Raw genomic sequence first — 21,614 nt, forward strand, 5'->3', positions numbered from 1 at the left:
AGAATTACATATGTATTTTTTCATTTTTCAATTTTTTTCTTTCACATTTGCAAACAAGAGTGTGTAATTATCGGAAATTCTGAGATTAAAGTGATCGATCATACTGCTTTATATCCCTTTATAACAATATCCCAGTTTTAGATAAGTTGATGTTAATTTTTCCGAGACAGTGATTCATTTAACAACAAAGAACCATGTAGCTTTACCTATTTTTTATAACTATGCATGCATTTAATTTAAATTGCATTTGATACAATTTTGTAATGGCTTTGTTCATAGTTGAATGACATAAAACATAAGTATTGTTATGATCCGTGTGAAAGCTCATCAAATCGTTCCTGATTTAGAAAATATCTTAAGTTTCAGAACAATATAACAATATACACAGAATTGCCTTCGTAGAGTATTTGATAAAACTTGCAATAAATGAGGGATGGGATATGAAACATACCTCTGTCCCATATTTTGCAAGGGTTAATTGCAATGCAATATCAGTGCATAATAGTTTGCTACTTTTACATCAAAATATCACATACGTTTATTTATGCTTGGTATATTAGCTTTGTTATGGATTATATGTTTTTAAAACCTTGACGCTAACAATGGAATAAAGAATTTTGAACATTTGCATGGAAAAAAAATTATGTAGATTTATGATACCTATTAAAATAATAATTGCTGAAAGGCATATTAACACTTTCGTGGTCACTGAATTGTTAGGGACAAATGTAATAAATTATCTAGATTTAACACTGTGGTTTTAAATTTATTTTCCTTCATACACAACGACACGCAGAGCTAATTGCAACGAGCCACGTGACACGACATGAAAATAAAATAATTCCTTCTTCAACGTAAAATGTAATGATTTGATTATTTTTGGGATTTTTGTGAGGCCGCTATAAGGGAGGTGGTAAAATTTTTGATTTAGACTATTTGATTTTCATCAATTTGAAAAAGAACAGAATTTGAATTTATATCTTACATCGTTTAAATTAAATCATTGTTTCTTAGAACATTTTCAATAGGAGAAACAATATTTTGTACAAATAACAACTTGTATAAATTTTGAATTTTGAAGCTATACCTCGATCACCCTACACATATACACATAACGGAAAGTGCATATTAATTATTGAATAAAATTAAGTGTAAACCGAGACACCCCATGTAATCCAACGCTGTCTCGTAATTTGATAAGAAATAATTAAAAAAATTAAAGCCAACGATTTGTGATATTTATTTCAATGAGAGTATTTAGACGGAAAAAATCAATACACAGAATGTTAAGCAACATTAAAACAGACGTCCATGATTGAAAAAAAGAGGAGCATTGGATGTTTTTCTCAATGTACAATATTCATATTCATAGCATACATTTTAAACACATAATCTAAAAAGAATTGTCCATAAGTTCAAGGATTTGATGACATTTTTTAAAAACTAAAACAATAATGACATTTATTTGTTCAGTAAACAATACCATTAACTTGAAATCGAGGATGAATGTTTCAAGATTCATAGAAGCATGATATACAAAAAATACAATAATACTTTTTATGGTTATTTATCATCAAATTGTCTATAACAGCATAAACATAGGGAATAGGATTTCTCTGAACATAAATATTAATTTATTAAAAAAAATGTTTTCATATGATTTTATTTTGAACTACAGGTGAAAAATTTAATTGATTATTGAACAAAACTTATAAGCAATTAAATATGGCATGTCAAACGTTGCTATATTCGATAATCTTGTGATGTATATTCAAAATCTTGTGATGTATGTTCGAAATCTTGTGATGTATATTCAAAATCTTGTGATGTATGTTCGAAATCTTGTGATGTATATTCAAAATCTTGTGATGTATATTCAAAATCTTGTGATGTATGTTCAATATCTTGTGATGTATATTCGAAATCTTGTGATGTATATTCTACAATCTTGTGATGTATATTCGAAATCTTGTGATGTATATTCTATAATCTTGTGATGTATATTCTATAATCATGTGATGTATATTCAATATCTTGTGATGTATATTCGAAATCTTGTGATTTATATTCAATATCTTGTGATGTATAATCGAAATCTTGTGATGTATGTTCAATAATCTTGTGATGTTTGTTCGATAATCTTGTGATGTATATTCGAAATCTTGTGATGTGTGTTCTACAAATTAGTGATGCGTGCAATAATATTGCATTACGCAACAGAAAAGTAAGGACAATTTTCATTGGTTAGAAATAACGAAAGTAGCTGGAACGATTGTTGTGGGGAAAACTATGCAGGTGAAAAAACACAGTCAGTTTGTTTATTACAGCACTAATCACGAGATGCACGAGTGTTGACCCTGGTGACATGATGGAGATATTTCGGCCTGCTAGGAAAAAAACTCAGTAAACGTAGATATATTGACAAAATGTGTAGGTACTTGTAACAATATGTCACGATGCTGCATTGTCACATATTTACTGATTTATACATATATACATGCTAAAAAGTTAAATCTCGTCGTAACCAATATAGCAGAAGAATAATGAAGAGTATATACTACAAAAATTGTGCAATTTGTAGCAAGGTTAATTTTTGTTAAACAGCTGTTTTTATTACATTTTATATCGTATTATTACTACCAAGTACTACTACCGTTTGTTAATGTTATGCACATGGTTATCTTGTACTTGCAAGTAAATGTAACATTTAAAAAAAGAATGAAAAAGTAAGTCATTTAGCCTATGATTTGATAACAACATGCCAAATGAATATGTTTTGCTTTTTAATTCTCCTTCACTCAGTCTTTGTATAATATATTTTTAGACGAGCTGATCGCCAACCAGGAGATCAGAATGATCGCATCTGCTTCTGCCACTTTAAGGATGGTAAGAAGGAAGGGGACCTTGCATATTTTGCATGGAATGAAGGAAAGGCCATGAACTTCTCTGATCCTGAATGTACAAAAAGGTGAAATTATTTTTCAAAATATGACCGACATCTTGTTTTTGGATGGTGGATGGGTGGAGTTTCATTGAGAATATTTTTACTAAAAATCTTTAAAAGGGTACATGTATAAACAGAGTAGCTTACAACTGAATAAAAAAATAATTCAAGTTTAATTATTTTACAAAGGAGGAAAAACCTCAAAAGTGAGGAGTCCCTGTCATCTTCACAGATGGACCAGTTGCAGATTCCACAAGCACTAAAATGTCAAGATCAAGAAAAAGTAAAGCTCATTTAAAACACCATTGATGACAAATGACCAAATTGAAACATTTTCAATAATTTTTAATAATATAACAGTTCTTTTAACTGTACATCGAATTACTCATAATTTACAATATATTTTTAGTTGATATCAGAGCACAACTACTCAGCAACCTACACATTTAACTGTACTCAAGAAATGCAGCGCCTCTCAACAGAAATACAACAACTGGAAAAGGAATTGCTTGCCCTAAAAATAGAGTCTAGAGTAGTAAAAGGAAGCCAATGTCAATTCATGATATTAAAGACAATGAAGAGAAGGTACATTTAAAGGAATTCCAATTGTGATTTCCTATTTCCTAACAATTTCAGTAAAACTTGTTGCCGTTGAGGGATGAACATCTTAGATTGACTGTTATGTTAACATATTTTGTTATTATCGTTGAGTTCATAATATGCAATTTAAAATAACAGAGAAAAAAATCATTTAATTTGCTCTTTGGGTGAATAATATCTAAAACCTTCTCTGTATAAACCATGTTTTACTCTGTGACAACAATTATCAGAACACTAAATGTCTCATTTCAACAGTAAACCTGACTTGACTAATATTGTTATTACTTGAAACTAATTTATTTACAATCTTTTCAGTTTTTGGAAATATTTTAATCAGTATTAAAACAAATTTATTTTCAGATGATTTTGTATACATCCCTACAGTATGACATATTCGAAATCTTAGTCAGATTGTTACAATGATTTGAACTCGATTATTATAATGGCTGGAGTCCTTCAATGAAAATAGAGGACCAACTGCTCATTGTACTAATGAAGTTAAAACTCGATCTACGGGACACTGACTTGGCTCATGGATTCTGTGTCAGTCGACCAACAATTTCGAACATCTTTCATACCCTTGTTCATGCACTACACAAGATGCTGTCTGATGGCGTAGTCAATGAATGTTTTCCAAGTCAGCTTAAATGCAAAGGTTTGTTTTAAAATTTATCATAATGACTTGCAAAAATTTTTTGCAGTTAAATTTATTGTATTCTTGAAAGTTTGACTGTAACACAATTTTTTTTACACAATTACAAATAATCAAATTAATTTTTTTCCAACTTTTTTTCAGGGTCTCTGCCAAATCTTTTGAGGATTTTTCCTCTGCTAGAGCATATATGGATGCAATTGAAACAACCCAGGACATCCCAACACATATGGACAATCAGGCCATGGCCTACAGTACGTACAAAAGTCGCCATACTGTTAAAGCAGTGACTTGCGTGGCTCCAAACGGTGCACTTACATTTTGCTCCATGCTGTACCCAGGTTCTACTCCTGATGTAGCTACTGTACGTCACAGCCAAGTTTTAAGAAAGTTCAAAGCTGGAGACCTTATTTTGGCGGACAAAGGTTTCACCATTCATGACCAGTTGCCCCAAGGTGTCTGCTTAAATATACCAGCTTTTTTATCGACACGAGGCCAGTTTACCAAACAAGAAGCAGCACTGTGTTACAAGATTGCTAAAGCACGTATTCATGTGGAAAGAGCCGACGAGAGGATAAAGAATTACGAGATTCTCCGTCACATCCCATCTACTTACCGACCAATCTCAACAAAAATATTTCAACTCTGTTCTTGTCTTGTAAACTTGCAAGCTCCACTTTTGAAAGAAATTTCTGAAAGATACATGTATTTATTATAAATTTGCATTGGTGTGTGACAGTATGTTACACTATACAGTAAAGATATTCATACCAAAGTGCAAGGGATAAGCAAATTTTGATTTGTTATCAATGTCAATGGTTATATTTGTTAACTTTGTAGTATGTTGTAATACATGTACTTCAGAAAATGAAAATCCCTTTTGTTAGCATGGATTTATTACAAGAATGTTTGGCAATTCCATTCTTCATTTGACAATATAATTTGGAAGAGGGTTTACTTATAATTTTTAATCTCTAGTTTCAAGTATATTTACCTTTAAAGCACAACTCAACAAATTCATGTTTTCAACAATTTATCTATTAACAAAGACAAAAATGTTACATTTTCACTTTGAGAATAACATCTTCAATTCATTAATAAAATGATTCTAAATTTTGATATTCTTTTTTATGTAGAACATAGATTTTATTAATCATCATTGCTATTTAAAATAGTCTTATAAGCCAGAAGTTTTATGATGGATTGTGACATATCATATCATGCATCTATAAGACTTAGGAACATTCAACACGTTTAACATGATTACCCATTTTCCATTGTTAGAAAATTCTAGAGGTACAAAACCAAGTGTCAAGAAGTTCAAACCAGAACTCAGTTTTCCATCAGTGCTGGAATGAAAATGTTACAGTAGAAATCTATCAGCTTTGAAACATTTGCTGTCCATTCAATGTCTTTTACTATTCTAATCACAATGCAGTCTACTCTTGTCCACACAATTAAGTCGCAGCATGTTTTGTTACATATGTGTGGCTGGCCTTGAATTTGATGATAGTATGGGTGACTGGTTTTCAGGCACAGGGTATCTTGTTTAAGATCTAAAAAAATCAAAAAACACCTAAGTTGTGTTATACCAATTCATATCCCCTCCTTTTTCCGTATCTTCATACCATATTGAACAGTTGCACTTGTAAATTAATACATGTTTTGAAATCATTTACTCACCAAGATCTTTATTTTCAAAGTACTGGACAATACAGATTTTTAATCCAACTTATAAATTGTTATTTACCTATGAAAAAATCCTTCAAATTTTGTGCCCCATCTGCTACTGTTGAAGACGAAGCTGTATATGGATTTTTCACCTCTACAATATCAGGAATGGCGTCTTTGGCTTCTGGAGTTTGATAAAATACACTGCATGTTGGTGGTCGAACAACTAAGCCATCAGGTGAAGCTCCCAACACTCCGGATTCATGCAACCATATCCCTTTCAGAAAAAATTATAATACTACTTAATGCAAACAAACCATAATACAATTGATTTTGTAATGCAAACAAAGTCTAAGTAGAGCTTTTATAATCCTTCCATTTCAAATAGATTTCCAGCAAATTTTCTGGAATATGTTGGTAATTGAATATTTTTTTTTACAATCAGACTTCAGTAATTGATTTCTGTTTGTCACCAGGATAAGTCCTATTATTTGTTTTGACACAATGAATGTTAATATGTCAGAGGTTGAAGGAATATTATTTTGTGCTGTATACCTGACTGCTCTACAGCTGCATCAAAGTCCTTTTCATACTTTCTCAAAGCATCATCTTCATGAGTGATACCCCATGCAACAGCTTTGATGGACTCCAGATTGTAAGCCGACATAAGCCGTTTCTTCAGTGACAATGTCAATCTGAAGAAGAAAATATGATTTTTGGTTATTAATCTTATATTTCCTCCATCTATATGTACAAATATCTAGTCATTACAGTCAAACCACATTATCTCAAACTCAATGAGACCAAGAAAAATGTTGGAAATATCCATGGATTCAAGAATAATACATAAAGAGTTATCGAGAATAAAATGTCCCAGTCTTTCATAAATGGTTTGGACTTCAAAATTACTTTGACATATCCATGGAATTTGAGATAATGGGTTTGAGATAACAATGTTTGACTGTAATTTAAAAAGTCTATTTCGCAAAAATTTAATCACACGTCTTACCGCCTTTGCTTAGAACTGAGAACTGCACCAAAGTTGGAAGCTGTTATTCTGTATTTCCTTACAATCGACCACATTGGGTTGTTTCGTTGCCCAATTGTTGCCAATGCAGCTCTTTTAATGGCTTAAAATTCATCTGACAGGGATAATGCATGTGGTAACCATACCATAGGGGTATCAGAATGAACATACTCTGGTGATGTTAACAGGTCTTCAATGAGAGGTACAGGTGGACCAGGTTCACATGGCTCTGGTTCAAGAATGCATTTCAATGCTGAAAAATTTCATTACGTCATTCTCAAAAATAATATCCATAATACATATGTATCCATATCACATATACCAAGTAATTAATATAAGAGTCCATACATTTCATTTTAGTGAACACTGTAATGGGTTTTTGTAATGTATGCATTGCATATCAAATTTACAACTCACTTGCATATATTTGTTCAGAATTGTTCCTGTATATAATTTTGCACGTGGCATTCTTAGTGTGAAAGTGCCATGGAAAAATTGGTGCAAATGTACAATTAATATTTACTAAATTATTAACAAGGTTTCATAATGACAGAGTATTAGAATAATAGAAGAATGATCTGATAATTCGCAAGAATATGAAACAAAATATTTTTTTAAATGCAATTGAATGATTTTTTTTTTCCTTTCAAAAATGTATGCTCATGTTCAAAAATGCTATCATATTTATAATATTGTCTTTCCAATTATTCAAAGGTTGTTATTAATATTTATTACATAGTACGTTCAAAAATTGGGGATAGCCAACTATATTATGCTCCTCATCTTTATACATTTGTTCACAATGAAAATTAACCATCGGTCAGTAACAAAATAACAGTTTCATAATACTCTTAATGTAAAAATCAAATCAAACTTAAATAACAACAATAGTAACACCAAAATCATAACTTCCTTCTTATATTTTCTTCCAAGCTTTGCTAACTCTTGGTGCAAAAAACACTGGTCACTTTCATCAAAGGGTCGGTTTAAAGCACTTCAAATATGAAGCAAATTTTTTTTACGACTGATTTATTTATTTTTAATGATTGATAATTTTTTTTAAAAAACAAGAGGCCCATGGGCCACATCACTCACCTGAGCACTGTGGCTAGGAAAAAGTAAAAATTGGTTTGTTATTGAAAAGTTTAAATCCAAAAGTAGTCCCATGACCAATCATGGCTTTGCTTTTCTTGAGAAGGTTTTTTTTAAAGAATTTTCCTATAAATTTCTATATGAAAATTTGATCATCCCTTGTGGCCCCGTCCTACCCCTGGGGGTCATGATTTGAACAAACTTGAATCTACACTACCTAAGGATGCTTTCATATAAATATGATCAATCAGGGTTTTGCTGTTCTTGAGAAGAAGATTTTTAAAGATTTTTCCTAAATATTTCTATGTATAACTTTGATCTTCCATTGTGGCCCCGCCCTACCCCCGGGGGTCATGATTTGAACAAACTTGAATCTACACTACCTGAGGATGCTTCCATATAAATAGGATCAATTATGGCTTTGTCATTCTTGAGAAGAAGATTTTTAAAAAAATTTCCTATATATTTCTATGTTAAACTTTGGTCGGCCATTGTGGCCCCGCCCTACCCCAGGGGTCATGATTTGAACAAACTTGAATCTACACTACCTGAGGATGTTTCCCCATAAGTTTCATCTTTCCTGGCACAGTGGTTCTTGAGAACAAGATTTTTAAAACATACCATCAAATTTTCATTAATTCCCAATTATCTCCCCTTGAATGAGGGCGTGGCCCTTCATTTGAAGAAACTTGAATCCCCTTCACCCAAGTATGCTTTGTGGCAAGTTTGATTGAAATTGGTCCAGGGGTTCTTGAGATGAAGTAGAAAATATGAAAAGTTTACAGACAGACAGATGGACAGACAGACGGACAGACAGCTAGATAGACGGACGCCGGACAAAATGTGATCAGAAAAAAGCTAAAAATGAAACATTCCTCACCACAAAAGCCAGAAGAATATAGGGACCACCACCAGTAACATGTTTCTGGGAAGAACCAAAGCCATAAGAGAATCCATGCAGAGATAAATATCAATAGTCCTGAAGCTTCGATGCAGGACCTAGTATGAGAATTGCTACAAACACTATTCCGGAGACTTACCTATTATCCTATGATGTAACGTGCTTTGTCCACTGCGGCTGGTTCCCTCATAAGCTGGTACCGAGGACAGTTCAGGATGTCCTGTCAACTTTATTCCTCAACTTCCTGTCTTCGACTGAAAAGCAATAAGTGGAAATCTTTAGTGTTGCCTGGTGACTTTGAATTAAAAAGAAAGTTGCAAGATTGTGAAGGGGGGAGGGGGTATTGATGCTGTGCATTTTAATTAAATGTACGAAATCTGTATTTCACAGTTTAATGCATTTATGTATTTTGTGAATTGTCTTACATGTAATAATTGTTGCTATGTATTATTAAGCACTAAATCAATTCAACTGCATGTGTACATGGGGAAAATGTGGATATGTTAATGATGTATAATTGCAATGTGTAAAATGTGACATTTTCTTATATGAGGGAGTCTGTTCATGCAATTTTTTTTTATTAATTATTTTATTTATCTTGATAAAATTATTTCAATTAATAATATTGTTTTTCTTACCTGTCTGATGAACTCAACAAAGGTTACAGAGGTGAATGGTAGAAATATGGGTATTACGGGTGTCAAAACTCTCCGTTGACAAGACTGCATGCCGCAAAGTAAAATCACCATTTTTGATCTTTAAAAGGGGAGGCTACTCCTGAAATCAAAGAAATTGTCATAAAAATGAGTAACCTGATTTTTCTTTAGGTCTCACACAAGGAAATAATTTCACTATATGTTACTATATAGCTTTAATTAAATAAATTAATTAACTAGACTCTCAGCAGATAATTCATGAATGAGAAAATAAAGATTAATGCTTAGACAAAAATTTGAGATCAGAAAAAATATACCCCTTATGCGGCTTTTAAGAAAGAAAATTGAGAGTAAACTTATACCTATACCCCGAAATCATGGGCAAACAGCCAACACACCATCGTCAGGAAGTTACATCGATCATGCGTACCTAAAAAATAAAGAGTTCCCTTTGATTCAGTGGCACAATTCTGCTGATATGATATTCCTAATGAGTCCAAAATTAAAACTGTAGACCTACATAAAGTTGCTGAAAATGAAAAAAGAAAAGAAATATTATTGTCTCTATATACATAGAACTACATTAGACTGAGTTCATTTTGATTGGCTATCTCCTTGCATAAGACCTTTAAGGGGTAATTTTATGCTATTTACCATGTGCACTGATTGCCATAAAACATAAGAAAAAATACCAGCCTTACAATTCACTTGACCTTGACCTTTGACATACTTTACTAAGAATACCCTGGACAATTTGGTTTAACTTAAGACTTTTCAAATTTTAGTGGCAGTTTTGATAAATTAACCATTTAATATACTTATGACCTCATAAAACTGTTCTTTAAAACTGTATGATATAGAGTGTAAAAACTTTGAAACATGTTTGGAAAGTACATTTGTATTATTGCACATGTGATATGGGATAATATCACCACAGAAAGATCAAAGAAAATCACCGCAGATATGCGACAATAATTTTTATCATTGTTTATTGCTTGTCAAGAATATGATACAGGCGCGGATCCAGGATTTGGAGTTAGAGGGGGCGCCAAAATTAGGCAAGGGGTCTGGGGGCCGCCTTTAATTAGGCCCCAAGTGGGTCCAGGGCAAAGCCCTGGTTGGGGCCCGGCGTACGAAGCCCCCTTTAAGCTCCTGGATTCAAGAGATTTTGTAGGGTAAAAATGAGGTCTACCAAGTAGACATATTTGATTTACGCTAACTTTGACAATTTTAGGGGGGGGGCGCCGGTGTGCCCCCCCCCTTAAATCCGCCACTGTGATATATCATTACATATATATTACGATTTTTTGAATTTATTATTTCAGGCTGTAAAAACAGCTTTCAAATATTAGGAAATTTTCAATACATTTACTATAAAAATAATTGGACAAATTTGTGAGTGACAATAATCAATAATGCATGGCAATTAATTAATCTTTTCCTGACAGCCACCTTCTCCTAAAAATTTGTTGTGTTATTTATTTATTTATTGCAAAGTCGTCCCTGGACTAGTGCTACGGTCAATGGGCCAATTTCGAACCCTGCGTGGTGAATTTAACTTTGTCCCGAGACTCAGATTATTCTAACTAGCAGCTACAGTACTGTATATAAGATAAATCATACCGATTAATCAACATCACTACAATATGAGGACCTTAAAATAGGATAAAACATTCTCCAGCAGTTAGCCATTAAATTCTTTTTGACGTCGTATGTTAAAATACCTTCAAACAAATCAAATTAATGTTCTTGATTCCCAATTTTCACGTTATGACTGACTTAGTGCTTCGTGATACCAAAACAATAGACCTATAGTATTACCTATAATTTTGACTTTAGGTTGAATTCGCCAATTTCATACTTGCGAAGTTGTGTGCATCGATCACCGCTCCAGCTACTTTCGTTATTTCTAACCAATGAAAATTGTCCTTACTTTTCTGTTGCGTCATGCAATATTATTGCACGCATCACTAATTTGTAGAACACACATCACAAGATTTCGAATATACATCACAAGATTATCGAACATACATCACAAGATTTCGAATATACATCACAAGATTTCGAACATACATCACAAGATTATAGAATATACATCACAAGATTTCGAATATACATCACAAGATTTCGAACATACATCACAAGATTTCGAATATACATCACAAGATTTCGAATATACATCACAAGATTTCGAACATACATCACAAGATTATAGAATATACATCACAAGATTTTGAACATACATTACAAGATTATAGAATATACATCACAAGTTTTTGAATATACATCACAAGATATTGAATATACATCACAAGATTTTGAATATACATCACAAGATTTTGAATATACATCACAAGATTTCGAACATACATCACAAGATTTCGAACATACATCACAAGATTTTGAATATACATCACAAGATTATCGAATATAGCAACGTTTGACATGCCATAATTAAAAGAGCCAAAATTCATTATTTTGTATTGGGCGCCGTTTTGGTATTTACTGCCAAAAAGTGATATCACCTACTGGAATAGGTGATATCACCTATTCAATTGGTGATATCACCTATTCAATTGGTGATATCACCTATTTAAATAAGTGATATCACCTTTTTCAGAATATTCGAATAGGTGACATCACCTATTAGAATAAGTGATATCATCTTTTTAAATAGGTGATATCTCGTATTTGATTTGAATTGTGATATCACCTATTCGAAAACGTGATATTACTTATTGGAATAGGTGATATCACTAATTCGAATAGGTGATAGCACCTATTCCTTTTGAATAGGTGATATCACTTATTCGAATAAGTGATATCACCTATTCAAATTGAATAGGTGATATCACCTATTCAATTGAATAGGTGATATCACCATATCATTTTGAAGAGATGATATCAATTAATCGAATAGGTGATATCACCTTTTCAAATTATTTATGGAATAACAACAGCTCCCAAGACTATAGGCCCCTAAATTTTATTTTATTTATCATTTTAGGAGACAAAAGATTACAGTTTTATATTAAATTTTAATCACCCAACCGGCTAATAGAAATAATAGTTTGTTTTGCTCAAAAATTGATTTATTGCACTTATCTATCATGTAAACTTTAAGAAAAATTCGGAAAACGCATGGAAACTGGGTAGTTCGAATTTCCTTGGTTCCAGTGGTAATTTATATATTATAGGAAGCATTCATTATTCATTGTTGTAAGAAATTCAAATAGGTGATATCACCTATTCGAAATGGTGATGTCACTTATTCGAATAGGTGATATAACCTATTGATTTCCAATAGGTGATACATGTATCACTAATTCGAATAGATGATATTACCTAATCGAAAAAGTGATATCACCTTTTCAAATAGGTGATATCACCTATTGAAAATGAACAGGTGACATCAACAATTCGAATAGGTGATATCACCTATTCGAATAAGTGTTATCACCTATTCAATAAGGTGGTATCACTTTTTGCCTGTAAATACCAAAACGGCGCCTCATAATTTCGGGCAACGGAAATATGATATTGTTATAACATTGTCTAACATTCATTTTGGTGTGAAGAATCTTGTCACAAAGCAGAGATAGATGAAGCAAGTTAAATTCATCACGTTCCAAGATTCTGTCAATTTTGTTGTTAGCAGAGTTCATGTATTTTTTACTTCCACTTGCAATCTGGCAGTCCATCCTTCTCCTATAAAACCGGAAGCCATAACATTGCGCATGTCGAATTTCATATCACGCCAGGTCATGTTGCCATACGCATACCAAATATTTACTTTATCCGACGAAAGAGTTCGACAGAGATCTTGATCCACATTCCTTCCTTCGTTCATCCGATACATTGCAAATTTGTTATAACCAAAATAAGGATTATTAAAATATAGGCAAAATGTTGTTTCCAAATCTTTCAGGTCATAGGACACAATTCCTTCTGGTCCAAATGGAAAGTAATTTGTTCTGTAAAATCCAAGGCATGCAAATTCACCTGGTTCAATTGCATTTTGTGGAGCATCGAACAATTTCCCATAATTTGTGTAAACTCTTGGGTTTATTAATGGAGTTTTAAGGTCATTTTTCAGCAAAATGCAGATACAGTGCAGATTCTAAAAAACAAAATAACTATTATTTTTGTATGTCTGCAGAGATGGGAAAAAGGGGGTTCAGACTAATGTTTTGCGATTTGATTTCTTGTAATGTCATGGATAAAAATCATTTTAAAAATAGCTAGATTAACTCACTATTGAGCTAACTTTACTGGAAAATTTGTTCAGCTCTACCACCTCTGTATGTTTGATTCCTGAGGTCTTTGCCATTGTTATCTATTAACAATTATAACAAATGCGCATTAAAGTATTTTTATATTACAGTATAAGGAACTTATTTTGTTACATTAATCAACATCAGCATACGGATAATAAGCATCAGCATCCACCTAGCATCAAGACCAGCATTCAAAAAACAGCATAACCAGGATCAGCATCAGCAAGCAAAGGACTGACCAACTCAAATCAGCATTATCCTGCTAGCATCTGAAAATCAATGTATTTTTTTCTGTATAAGAAGAAAAACGTGACACACTTTTAATGCTTATAAGAGCAATGCTGATATTCAAGCCACTACTTCCGGTAGCTTGATGCTACTTCTGGTAGCAATGATCTAATCATAAAACAGCATCAGGATAAAATCAGCAAGCAAAGAAAGCATTCAAATGAGCATCGATACTGTAACAAAAATAATTTCCTGCAGTACTGTAGGTCTATTATAACGGAGTTTTACACTCCTTACCTGTTGTCATGGCTTTACGAAGTAGTATATCCAACATGTGCGGGGGGGGGGAGCTACACAATAGGGCGATTGACTGTGAGAACAACTGAAAGAACAATGGAGTGGTGATCCAGACAACCCTCCTCTGTTGTAAGACGAGGGGGTATTACTTTTGCTAGTTCTTATGATTTGCAACGACACATCAAAAACGGCTGTCCAGCGGAAAAAGACACAGATGACAAAGATAATATGACCGACTCCGGTGACGAAGATGACGACATTCCGAGGTCAACGGCGAAGAAGATTGCGCCGCCGCGGGTCCAACCCGGATACATTTTATTTGCGGAGCATATTACGTCATCAAATGGCTTGTTTACAAAGACTTCTTTTCATCGATACTTTACGCGATACCTTGCAGAACCAATTGATTTTTGGACTTAATGACCCCGGGGCTGAATTATACTCATCAACACATTCAATTTAATAGGTCACACGATATAAAGTCCAAGGACAAATTTTTCATTTTGCACCAAATAACCCCGAATCACCCCGGGCTGAACTCTACTAGACACGACCAATACTTCGATAGGTCACACGATGGCCTATGGACATTTTGCACTCAAAATACCCTGCAGCTGGACCACTCCAGTGTACCCCATATAAAAAGCCATTGTCTTCTTCATGTTTACACCGAATTCATCGATAATGTCCCTTGGTATGGAAAAATCTGAATACGCAGTTCATTCGTGTAAAATTAAATCACTGCTGTTTGAAGGTTTTGGCTGATACACAGGGATTCAAAAATTATTAAATCTACTTCAAGATTTGATCGGTGATGTCTCCTGTAGGTCACCAAGAGGTCATCCATGATCCGCCCAATTGTTTTGATCACGGAAATATCTCCTCCAGCTCACGAAAAGGTTATCCATGACCTTGCTCAATTATTCTCCCCCCTCGTCTGGGAGGGGGTTATCCGAATTATCCTCCATTGTCCTTCCCATTGTACTCTCAGACAATAGCCCTATTGTTTACTCCCACATATAACGGCTATACTACTTACGACAAGAGACTCATAGACATTTAATAATCGTGCACACAGTATTTCTGTAGATTATGTCAAGAGAATACCTTTATTATCAATATCATAATTTGGTGGTTATCAATATTGCAAAACAATTTACAATAAATATTGTAAATAGAGAACAATTTTATCCAATTATTGTAGACAATTTAACCTTTTAACCACACGTCTGCATGGATACTCTAGACTCAAGGGGTCTTATTTTTGTGGCAAATTTAATTAAAAATGGCCAATTGGTTCTTGAGATAAAATAGAAAATAGGAATAGTTTATACAAACAGCTAGACAAATATAGGGCAAAATGAGATCAGAAAAGCCAACTTTGGCCTTCATTCTCCTTTTTAGGCCATCTCCTAAACATAATTGCAAAGTTTTAATCGTTGTTCTTGTGTCAACGTATCGACTTATTGTATATTTATTACGATGTATCCTGATTTATTTGAGCCCCAGCCCCTTCGTCCAAATAAATAAGGATACAACATATGAATATGCATTGATTATTTTTCTTGTGTCGTGCCGAATCATAGCCAATCAAATCATCAACACAATGTAATTTATACATCACAGACATCTCTGTGTAAGTAGAAAGTACTGTTACAAGATTGCCTTTTATGTACAAAAACATGTCTTTTTCTTGTCAAGTATCTGGCTTGAAAAACTGGTGTGTAAGATTCTTTGATAATTTTTATTTCACGATCACTGGAATTTATTGAGTAGAAATGCTAATTTTAGTTTCTATTGCTATTTGAAAAAAAAACTCTGAGTTTGATTTTCTTTTACAAAAGCAAATAAAGATTTCTTTCAATGTATAGTACTACATACATGATTAAGGAACACAATCATAGATCCTATAAAATCTATTTTGCTGTAAGAAATATAAAAAAATAATGAACATGCTTTTCATGCTTAAAGGTTCAATAATAAAATATAAGTTTTGAATTAAGCAAATACCGACTTGTGAAGCCAAAAGTTGTAAAAAATGTGAATTCACCAACCCCCCTTCCAGTTTTACAGTGATTTAACTATTTACTAGTATACAGTTTCTGTAAAAGAGCTCAAAATTTTGTTTTCAATATATCATATCATCATGCATATTTTCAATTAAGTGCTATGAAATATGAAAATAGCGACCAGTGAAAAACCCTTTGAAACTATATATAATAGGAACAAAAACAAAAACAAAATGGACATCTAAGAACATTTGATCGAGAGGAAAGATCATGATGTCATGTAGGCCTTAATATCCCTTGTCTTCTGGGTACATCAGCCGTCTGCTCCTTGTCATGATAGGGTTAACATAAAAACAAATGGAAATTCAGTGCAATAGTAACGTCTTACAATTTCCATGAAAAATATCAGTCAACATTTAAATGAGTAATATTTTTCTGCTAAATATAAGGTTATTGTAAGGAAAACCAAGTAGCAAGTGAAATATTAACCTTACAAAGGACTGTTGATATCCTTATAAAGAGTTATTGCCATTAAAGTTTACTGTACAATAATTTGTTTTTGCATATCAGATTTTCAAGTTCCTAACATAAGATTGAACTAAAAAGGGACCAGTTTTTAAAACTGGTAGGAAAGGGTAATCAGAAAAAACATAAGCAATGTATTGCGAAAATAGCGATGGTTTTTTACGACCAATTTTAAAGACCTTATGTTCATAGAAGGAAGTAAATATTAAAACAATTTTGTCCGTTCGGTGGCACAAATATATATGCATGTTCGACATAACAGAAGCCATTATTATTTTGGCTAGTTCCGCACTGAACTTAAATAGTAAATTCAACCTCTTTTACGTTACATCCTAAGTATAACATAATTTCGAGAGATGTTTTTCGTCTTATCCTCACTTAAGAAGTAAACACTTCGGCGATTACTGAGTATGGGTGCTGTGTCAAACTGATTAACATGTAGGAAACATTCTAAGCTTTTCCCGAGCCTTTTTTGATATTCAAATTTAATGTGTCATAAGGTCCAAAGTCTTCAGATTGACCGTATTCGATATTTGTGCCATACTTGTTTTGTAAGCGCAATCCTGGTTTATTTTCTCGTGTTAAACAGCTAGTTGGTTTAATCTTCTTTATCTCAGGAGATGATTTTTCTGAATCTATAAAAAAAAAAATATAAATATGCAAACGCTTCAAAAAATTTGAATACTTACATAAAATCTTTGAACTAACAAGATTTTCGGTTACAATGTAAGAAATGTTACCTTGATTATCTTGGCATTGTTTTGATGTACGCTTCCTGTTTAGAAATAAAGATTTTACTCACATGTTCAAATTGTCAAGAAGAACACATGAAGGACATTAATATTTGTTTTGTTTTGATTACTGTTAGCACGAAAATAAAAAGTTGCAAAACTGCTGAGGAGTATTTCTAATAATCATCATATTATCTTTTTCTAGTATACTTTTATTACTTTAATTATATACCGGCGTAAAACAGCAAAAATCAATCATTTTAAATTATACACAATTTAGTTACACTCTCCCCCATCTGTCAATTGCTGTAAAAACACAGGTCATAATTTTTTATGCTGCATGTGTATTCTCAGCTATGACAATTTATCATACAGGTAATAAGTGATGAAATTCTCTGTAGAGAAATAGTTATATAGATTCGAAGCAAGAAAATGTGTTAACTTGATAAAGCTAAGACTACATGTAATGCTGAACCTACCTTAGTTTACAATACATAAGCATACATATTGTAAAACCAACACTGAAGGCTATAGTCAACGACTATAGCCTTCAGCTACAAGCTACAACCAACCACACATTTCCTTGGATGAAAAAAAGTACAGATTTATATATATGTTGTGTTCTTATTATGATCTGCAATAAAAGCAGAAAACGTGAAAGATCATCATATAAAACAGAATTTAATGAACATCAAAAGGAACAATTTTGTCTACGGGCTTGAAATCAAACAATACACGTTGAATCAAATAAAAGGATTCATTCCTATTATCTAAATCAATTAGAAAAGCGATATGAAAAAAAATAATAAAAGAAGAATTTATTAATTCAGGAAACCATTAATATTGCAATTGTGGTTCACTGTTTACGAAGTAATTATTCGCTCATGCACATTCAATATCTGCAATGCCTCTGAGTTTGTGTGACCGTGTGACCAAATAACTAAGGACTGTGGTTATTTATTTACACTGTACTGTGTTATTAATGTTGATTTCCCCCACGCGTGAATAGCCATTTTAAGTATATCTTCACTAAATATTATATGAAACGTATTTATTACTGTTGTATTTTGATGTAAGGTAACACATCATACTCTGTGTACAATATGCACACTTGTATTACATAGTACCTTTCCTACTCTGATTTTTCAAGAGACATGGATTTTTAATTTGCAACCAAAATACATTCAGATATTTTTATACAAAAAGCCAGATTTCTATTCCTGCGCTTTTGAACTGTAATCAAATGATACAAAATAGCTTTATCCGGTATCATCCCAAAATAGATTTAGGAGGACATCATTAGAAGAGATATCATTTGGCATAATGAAAGTCAGACGAAGGTCATTAAATCATAAAAGCTCTATTTATACAGGACATACAAGAGAATTAAGCTAAAAACTAGCATGCATAAATATCTTTTAGGATTGCTTTTTAAAAGTGTTTCCCTACAGATTAAACTTAGATTAAATTTAAACTAAGCTACTTTTCAGAAACCTATATTCTTTCAAGATGTTGGATCCTGATTTTAAAAAAATCTAAGAATATTTCCTAGGATATTTTTTTCTACACAATATGAATTCATAATAAACTTTTATGAGCTTTTTTCAGACCACAGGAAGATTTTTTTTTACACATTATGTAATCACGTAGGCCACATATATGTAATTTCTGTTTACCTATCAATAACGGTCATAATATGGTTTTAAATTGTTGTCATGAATTGAGTAAAAATATCAAATACAATGCATATTATGAGATATAATTTATACAAATTGTATGATTGTGTATGATTGTGTGTATTATTTTAGAAGTTTTGAAGCATTATTTATGAAACCTACACAAAAGAAATAGTATTCCTACCAAAAGCATGACATTATAAAATAAAATTATCTTACTTTCGTTTTGAGCACACCCAGTAATGGGATTACATGGTGTACAATTATTACATGTTTCGCCACAGAGCTTTCCATAAAAATTTGGAGGGCATGGGATGCAGTTAACGCCATACGATCCTGGCCAACATTCTTAAAAAACAATCTTACTAAATCAATAAACACTTTTAGTTAATAAAAAATATGATTGCTTATCTGTTTGTTTTATTTAGTATTACAAAGTTTTATATATTAATTAGTGAGATTTTGCTTGTTTAGGAAACAGTTACCCACGCCCAAAATGTTATGTTTTATTTCAGTTTTAAGTAGATGTTGTAGATAAAATATAAATACCTTTGCAGGCTTCACCAACTTTGCGGTAGTTTTCACAGCATGCCAAGGGTTCTCTAGATTTAAGCAAGTCAATTAATGAGTTTAAAATTGTTAAAGCGCTATGAATAAGCAAAAGAGCAATAAACTTAATATTAAACCCCTGATCATTTAACCGTTTAATTTCTTCTGATAAACGTTAGCTTTATATGAGCAGTTCAAATTATTATTGCATTTTGTTTTCAGGACATACATATTCAATGTTACTCAAGAACATGTATTCATTCAGAGTTCCTTACCCGTTCTTTGAACAAACTCCTAGAATATTTGCAAACAGTCCATTCCCATTTGATAATAGAGCAATGATAACGCAATAATCCATTATTAAAATAAATTATTGCTGATAGTGTAATAACAATTCAAATTTTGAGTTTCTGAATTGCAACGAAAAAAATCCAAGATGTTGAAATTTAGGAAATGTCCATTCGATTTCCTTGATCTCTTTGTAGAAACTATTTCATGCACAAATATATATATATATATATATATATATATATATATATATATATATATATATATATATATATATATATATATATATATTATATATATATATATATATATATTTATTGGAAAATTCACAAAATAAATTGTTTTCAAACACTTGATATCATTTCCCTCTATCAAATTTGTTTGCTGTTAAAACCGTCAATCAATCTAAATCAAGGAAATTACCCAAACACATTTATTAAATTAAAAGAAAATTAATTGTTATATCTATCGCGCAGTTTTCATAAAGCTGAATTTTGAATGAAACTGCACTGAAAATTTAATCCAAGTAAACTTCTCAAAAAGAAGGACAAAGAAAAAAAGACAACACTGTTTACATCAACTGATATTTTCCCCTTTATTTCTCATGGAGACCATTTCCATTATTCAGCGCATAAACGCCACTAAGCAAGCCACGTACGTGCGTAGATTTCTTGAACGATGACTGTTCCATCAGTTATACATACAATGGCATATACATCTATTCTACAATATTTAGCATATTTAATTTTACTTTGAATGCTTTTTTCATACAGATGTACGTCTCCATATCAGTGAAATATTCTGGAGAGGGAAGTTAAACAGTGTACAATCAAACAATCAATCATACAGATGTAAATATTTAAATCAAATGTCTTTCTTTGTTTGTTAGTACGGAAATGTACGTCGCAGCTATTGCAGAAAAAAGTACATAACCCGCTTTTTAATTACATATATTAATGCATGTAAAAAGGCCATCAAATGTTGATTTGAAATTTGTTATTTAAAATAAGTAAAAAAGGTTTTAAATTGTTTTAGATTTTCTCAACCATGTCAAAATACATGTAGACTGTAATTGGACAAAACCTTTTTATCAAAACAACAAGTATACATGTATTATCAACTGGGATGGGTACGTAAAAGCATTTTTGTGTTTTTGTTAGATGTATTTGTGCTACTAGTCGCATTCTGGAAAACACTAGGCTGTTCTCTTTAAAATGTAATATGAGAAATCACGAAAGGACCAGCTATAAAAAAGATTTGTTGTGCATTAATTTCTGCAAAAATACCAATATTAGTATAAAAATACAAGGTAAATATTCAACAAAAGTATACCAGGCTTGTTCAATACCAAATTTCAATAAAAATATTCAATTTCATACATGTATATGCGCAATGACAAAGATAAAACATATGTTGGTTGCCATAAATATGAATTTTAATTCTTATATATTTAAAAAATACAGCTCTGCACACTTTTCATACCCCCCGCTT

At 32.1% G+C, this 21,614-nt stretch overlaps 2 protein-coding genes and 1 pseudogene across 4 annotated transcripts; 2 read left to right on the forward strand and 1 right to left on the reverse strand.

The window, feature by feature from the left end:
• Positions 1–2,227: 2,227 nt before the first annotated feature.
• LOC134263210 (uncharacterized) lies at positions 2,228–5,082 on the forward strand. 3 transcript variants are annotated; one of them, XM_062745524.1, is made up of 6 exons: positions 2,228–2,403; positions 2,825–2,968; positions 3,134–3,227; positions 3,354–3,529; positions 3,905–4,199; positions 4,341–5,082. In XM_062745524.1, the coding sequence occupies exons 1-5, from the start codon at positions 2,366–2,368 to the stop codon at positions 3,906–3,908; spliced, it is 456 nt and encodes a 151-aa protein (XP_062601508.1). In that variant the 5' UTR covers positions 2,228–2,365; the 3' UTR covers positions 3,909–4,199; positions 4,341–5,082. The 3 variants fall into 3 exon arrangements, with proteins under 3 accessions (XP_062601508.1, XP_062601510.1, XP_062601507.1); XM_062745526.1 differs by lacking the exons at positions 3,905–4,199; positions 4,341–5,082 and having other exon boundaries at positions 2,228–2,434; positions 3,354–3,775; XM_062745523.1 differs by lacking the exons at positions 3,905–4,199; positions 4,341–5,082 and having other exon boundaries at positions 3,354–3,775.
• LOC134263211 (uncharacterized) lies at positions 4,192–5,129 on the forward strand. Its single transcript, XM_062745527.1, has 3 exons — positions 4,192–4,199; positions 4,341–4,854; positions 5,061–5,129. Exons 1-3 carry the CDS (start codon positions 4,192–4,194, stop codon positions 5,127–5,129), a joined length of 591 nt encoding a protein of 196 aa, XP_062601511.1.
• Positions 5,130–5,149: 20 nt separating this feature from the next.
• Positions 5,150–15,007, reverse strand: LOC134263209 (uncharacterized; annotated as a pseudogene).
• Between the last annotated feature and the right edge of the window lie 6,607 nt (positions 15,008–21,614).

The sequence above is a fragment of the Saccostrea cucullata genome, unplaced genomic scaffold (assembly GCF_032062105.1).
Source record: "Saccostrea cucullata isolate Sc308-1 unplaced genomic scaffold, CSIRO_AGI_Scuc_v1 ctg11042, whole genome shotgun sequence".
In the NCBI taxonomy this organism is placed as follows: domain Eukaryota; kingdom Metazoa; phylum Mollusca; class Bivalvia; order Ostreida; family Ostreidae; genus Saccostrea; species Saccostrea cuccullata.

Coding starts and splice junctions, on each gene's coding strand:
- LOC134263210 (XM_062745523.1), top strand. CDS start 2,366: ATGATGGAGATATTTCGGCCTGCTAGGAAAAAAACTCA. Junction 2,404..2,824: donor CCTGCTAGGAAAAAAACTCA/GTAAACGTAGAT, acceptor ATATATTTTTAG/ACGAGCTGATCGCCAACCAG. Junction 3,228..3,353: donor AATGTCAAGATCAAGAAAAA/GTAAAGCTCATT, acceptor ATATATTTTTAG/TTGATATCAGAGCACAACTA.
- LOC134263211 (XM_062745527.1), top strand. Junction 4,855..5,060: donor TTCAACTCTGTTCTTGTCTT/GTAAACTTGCAA, acceptor CATGTACTTCAG/AAAATGAAAATCCCTTTTGT.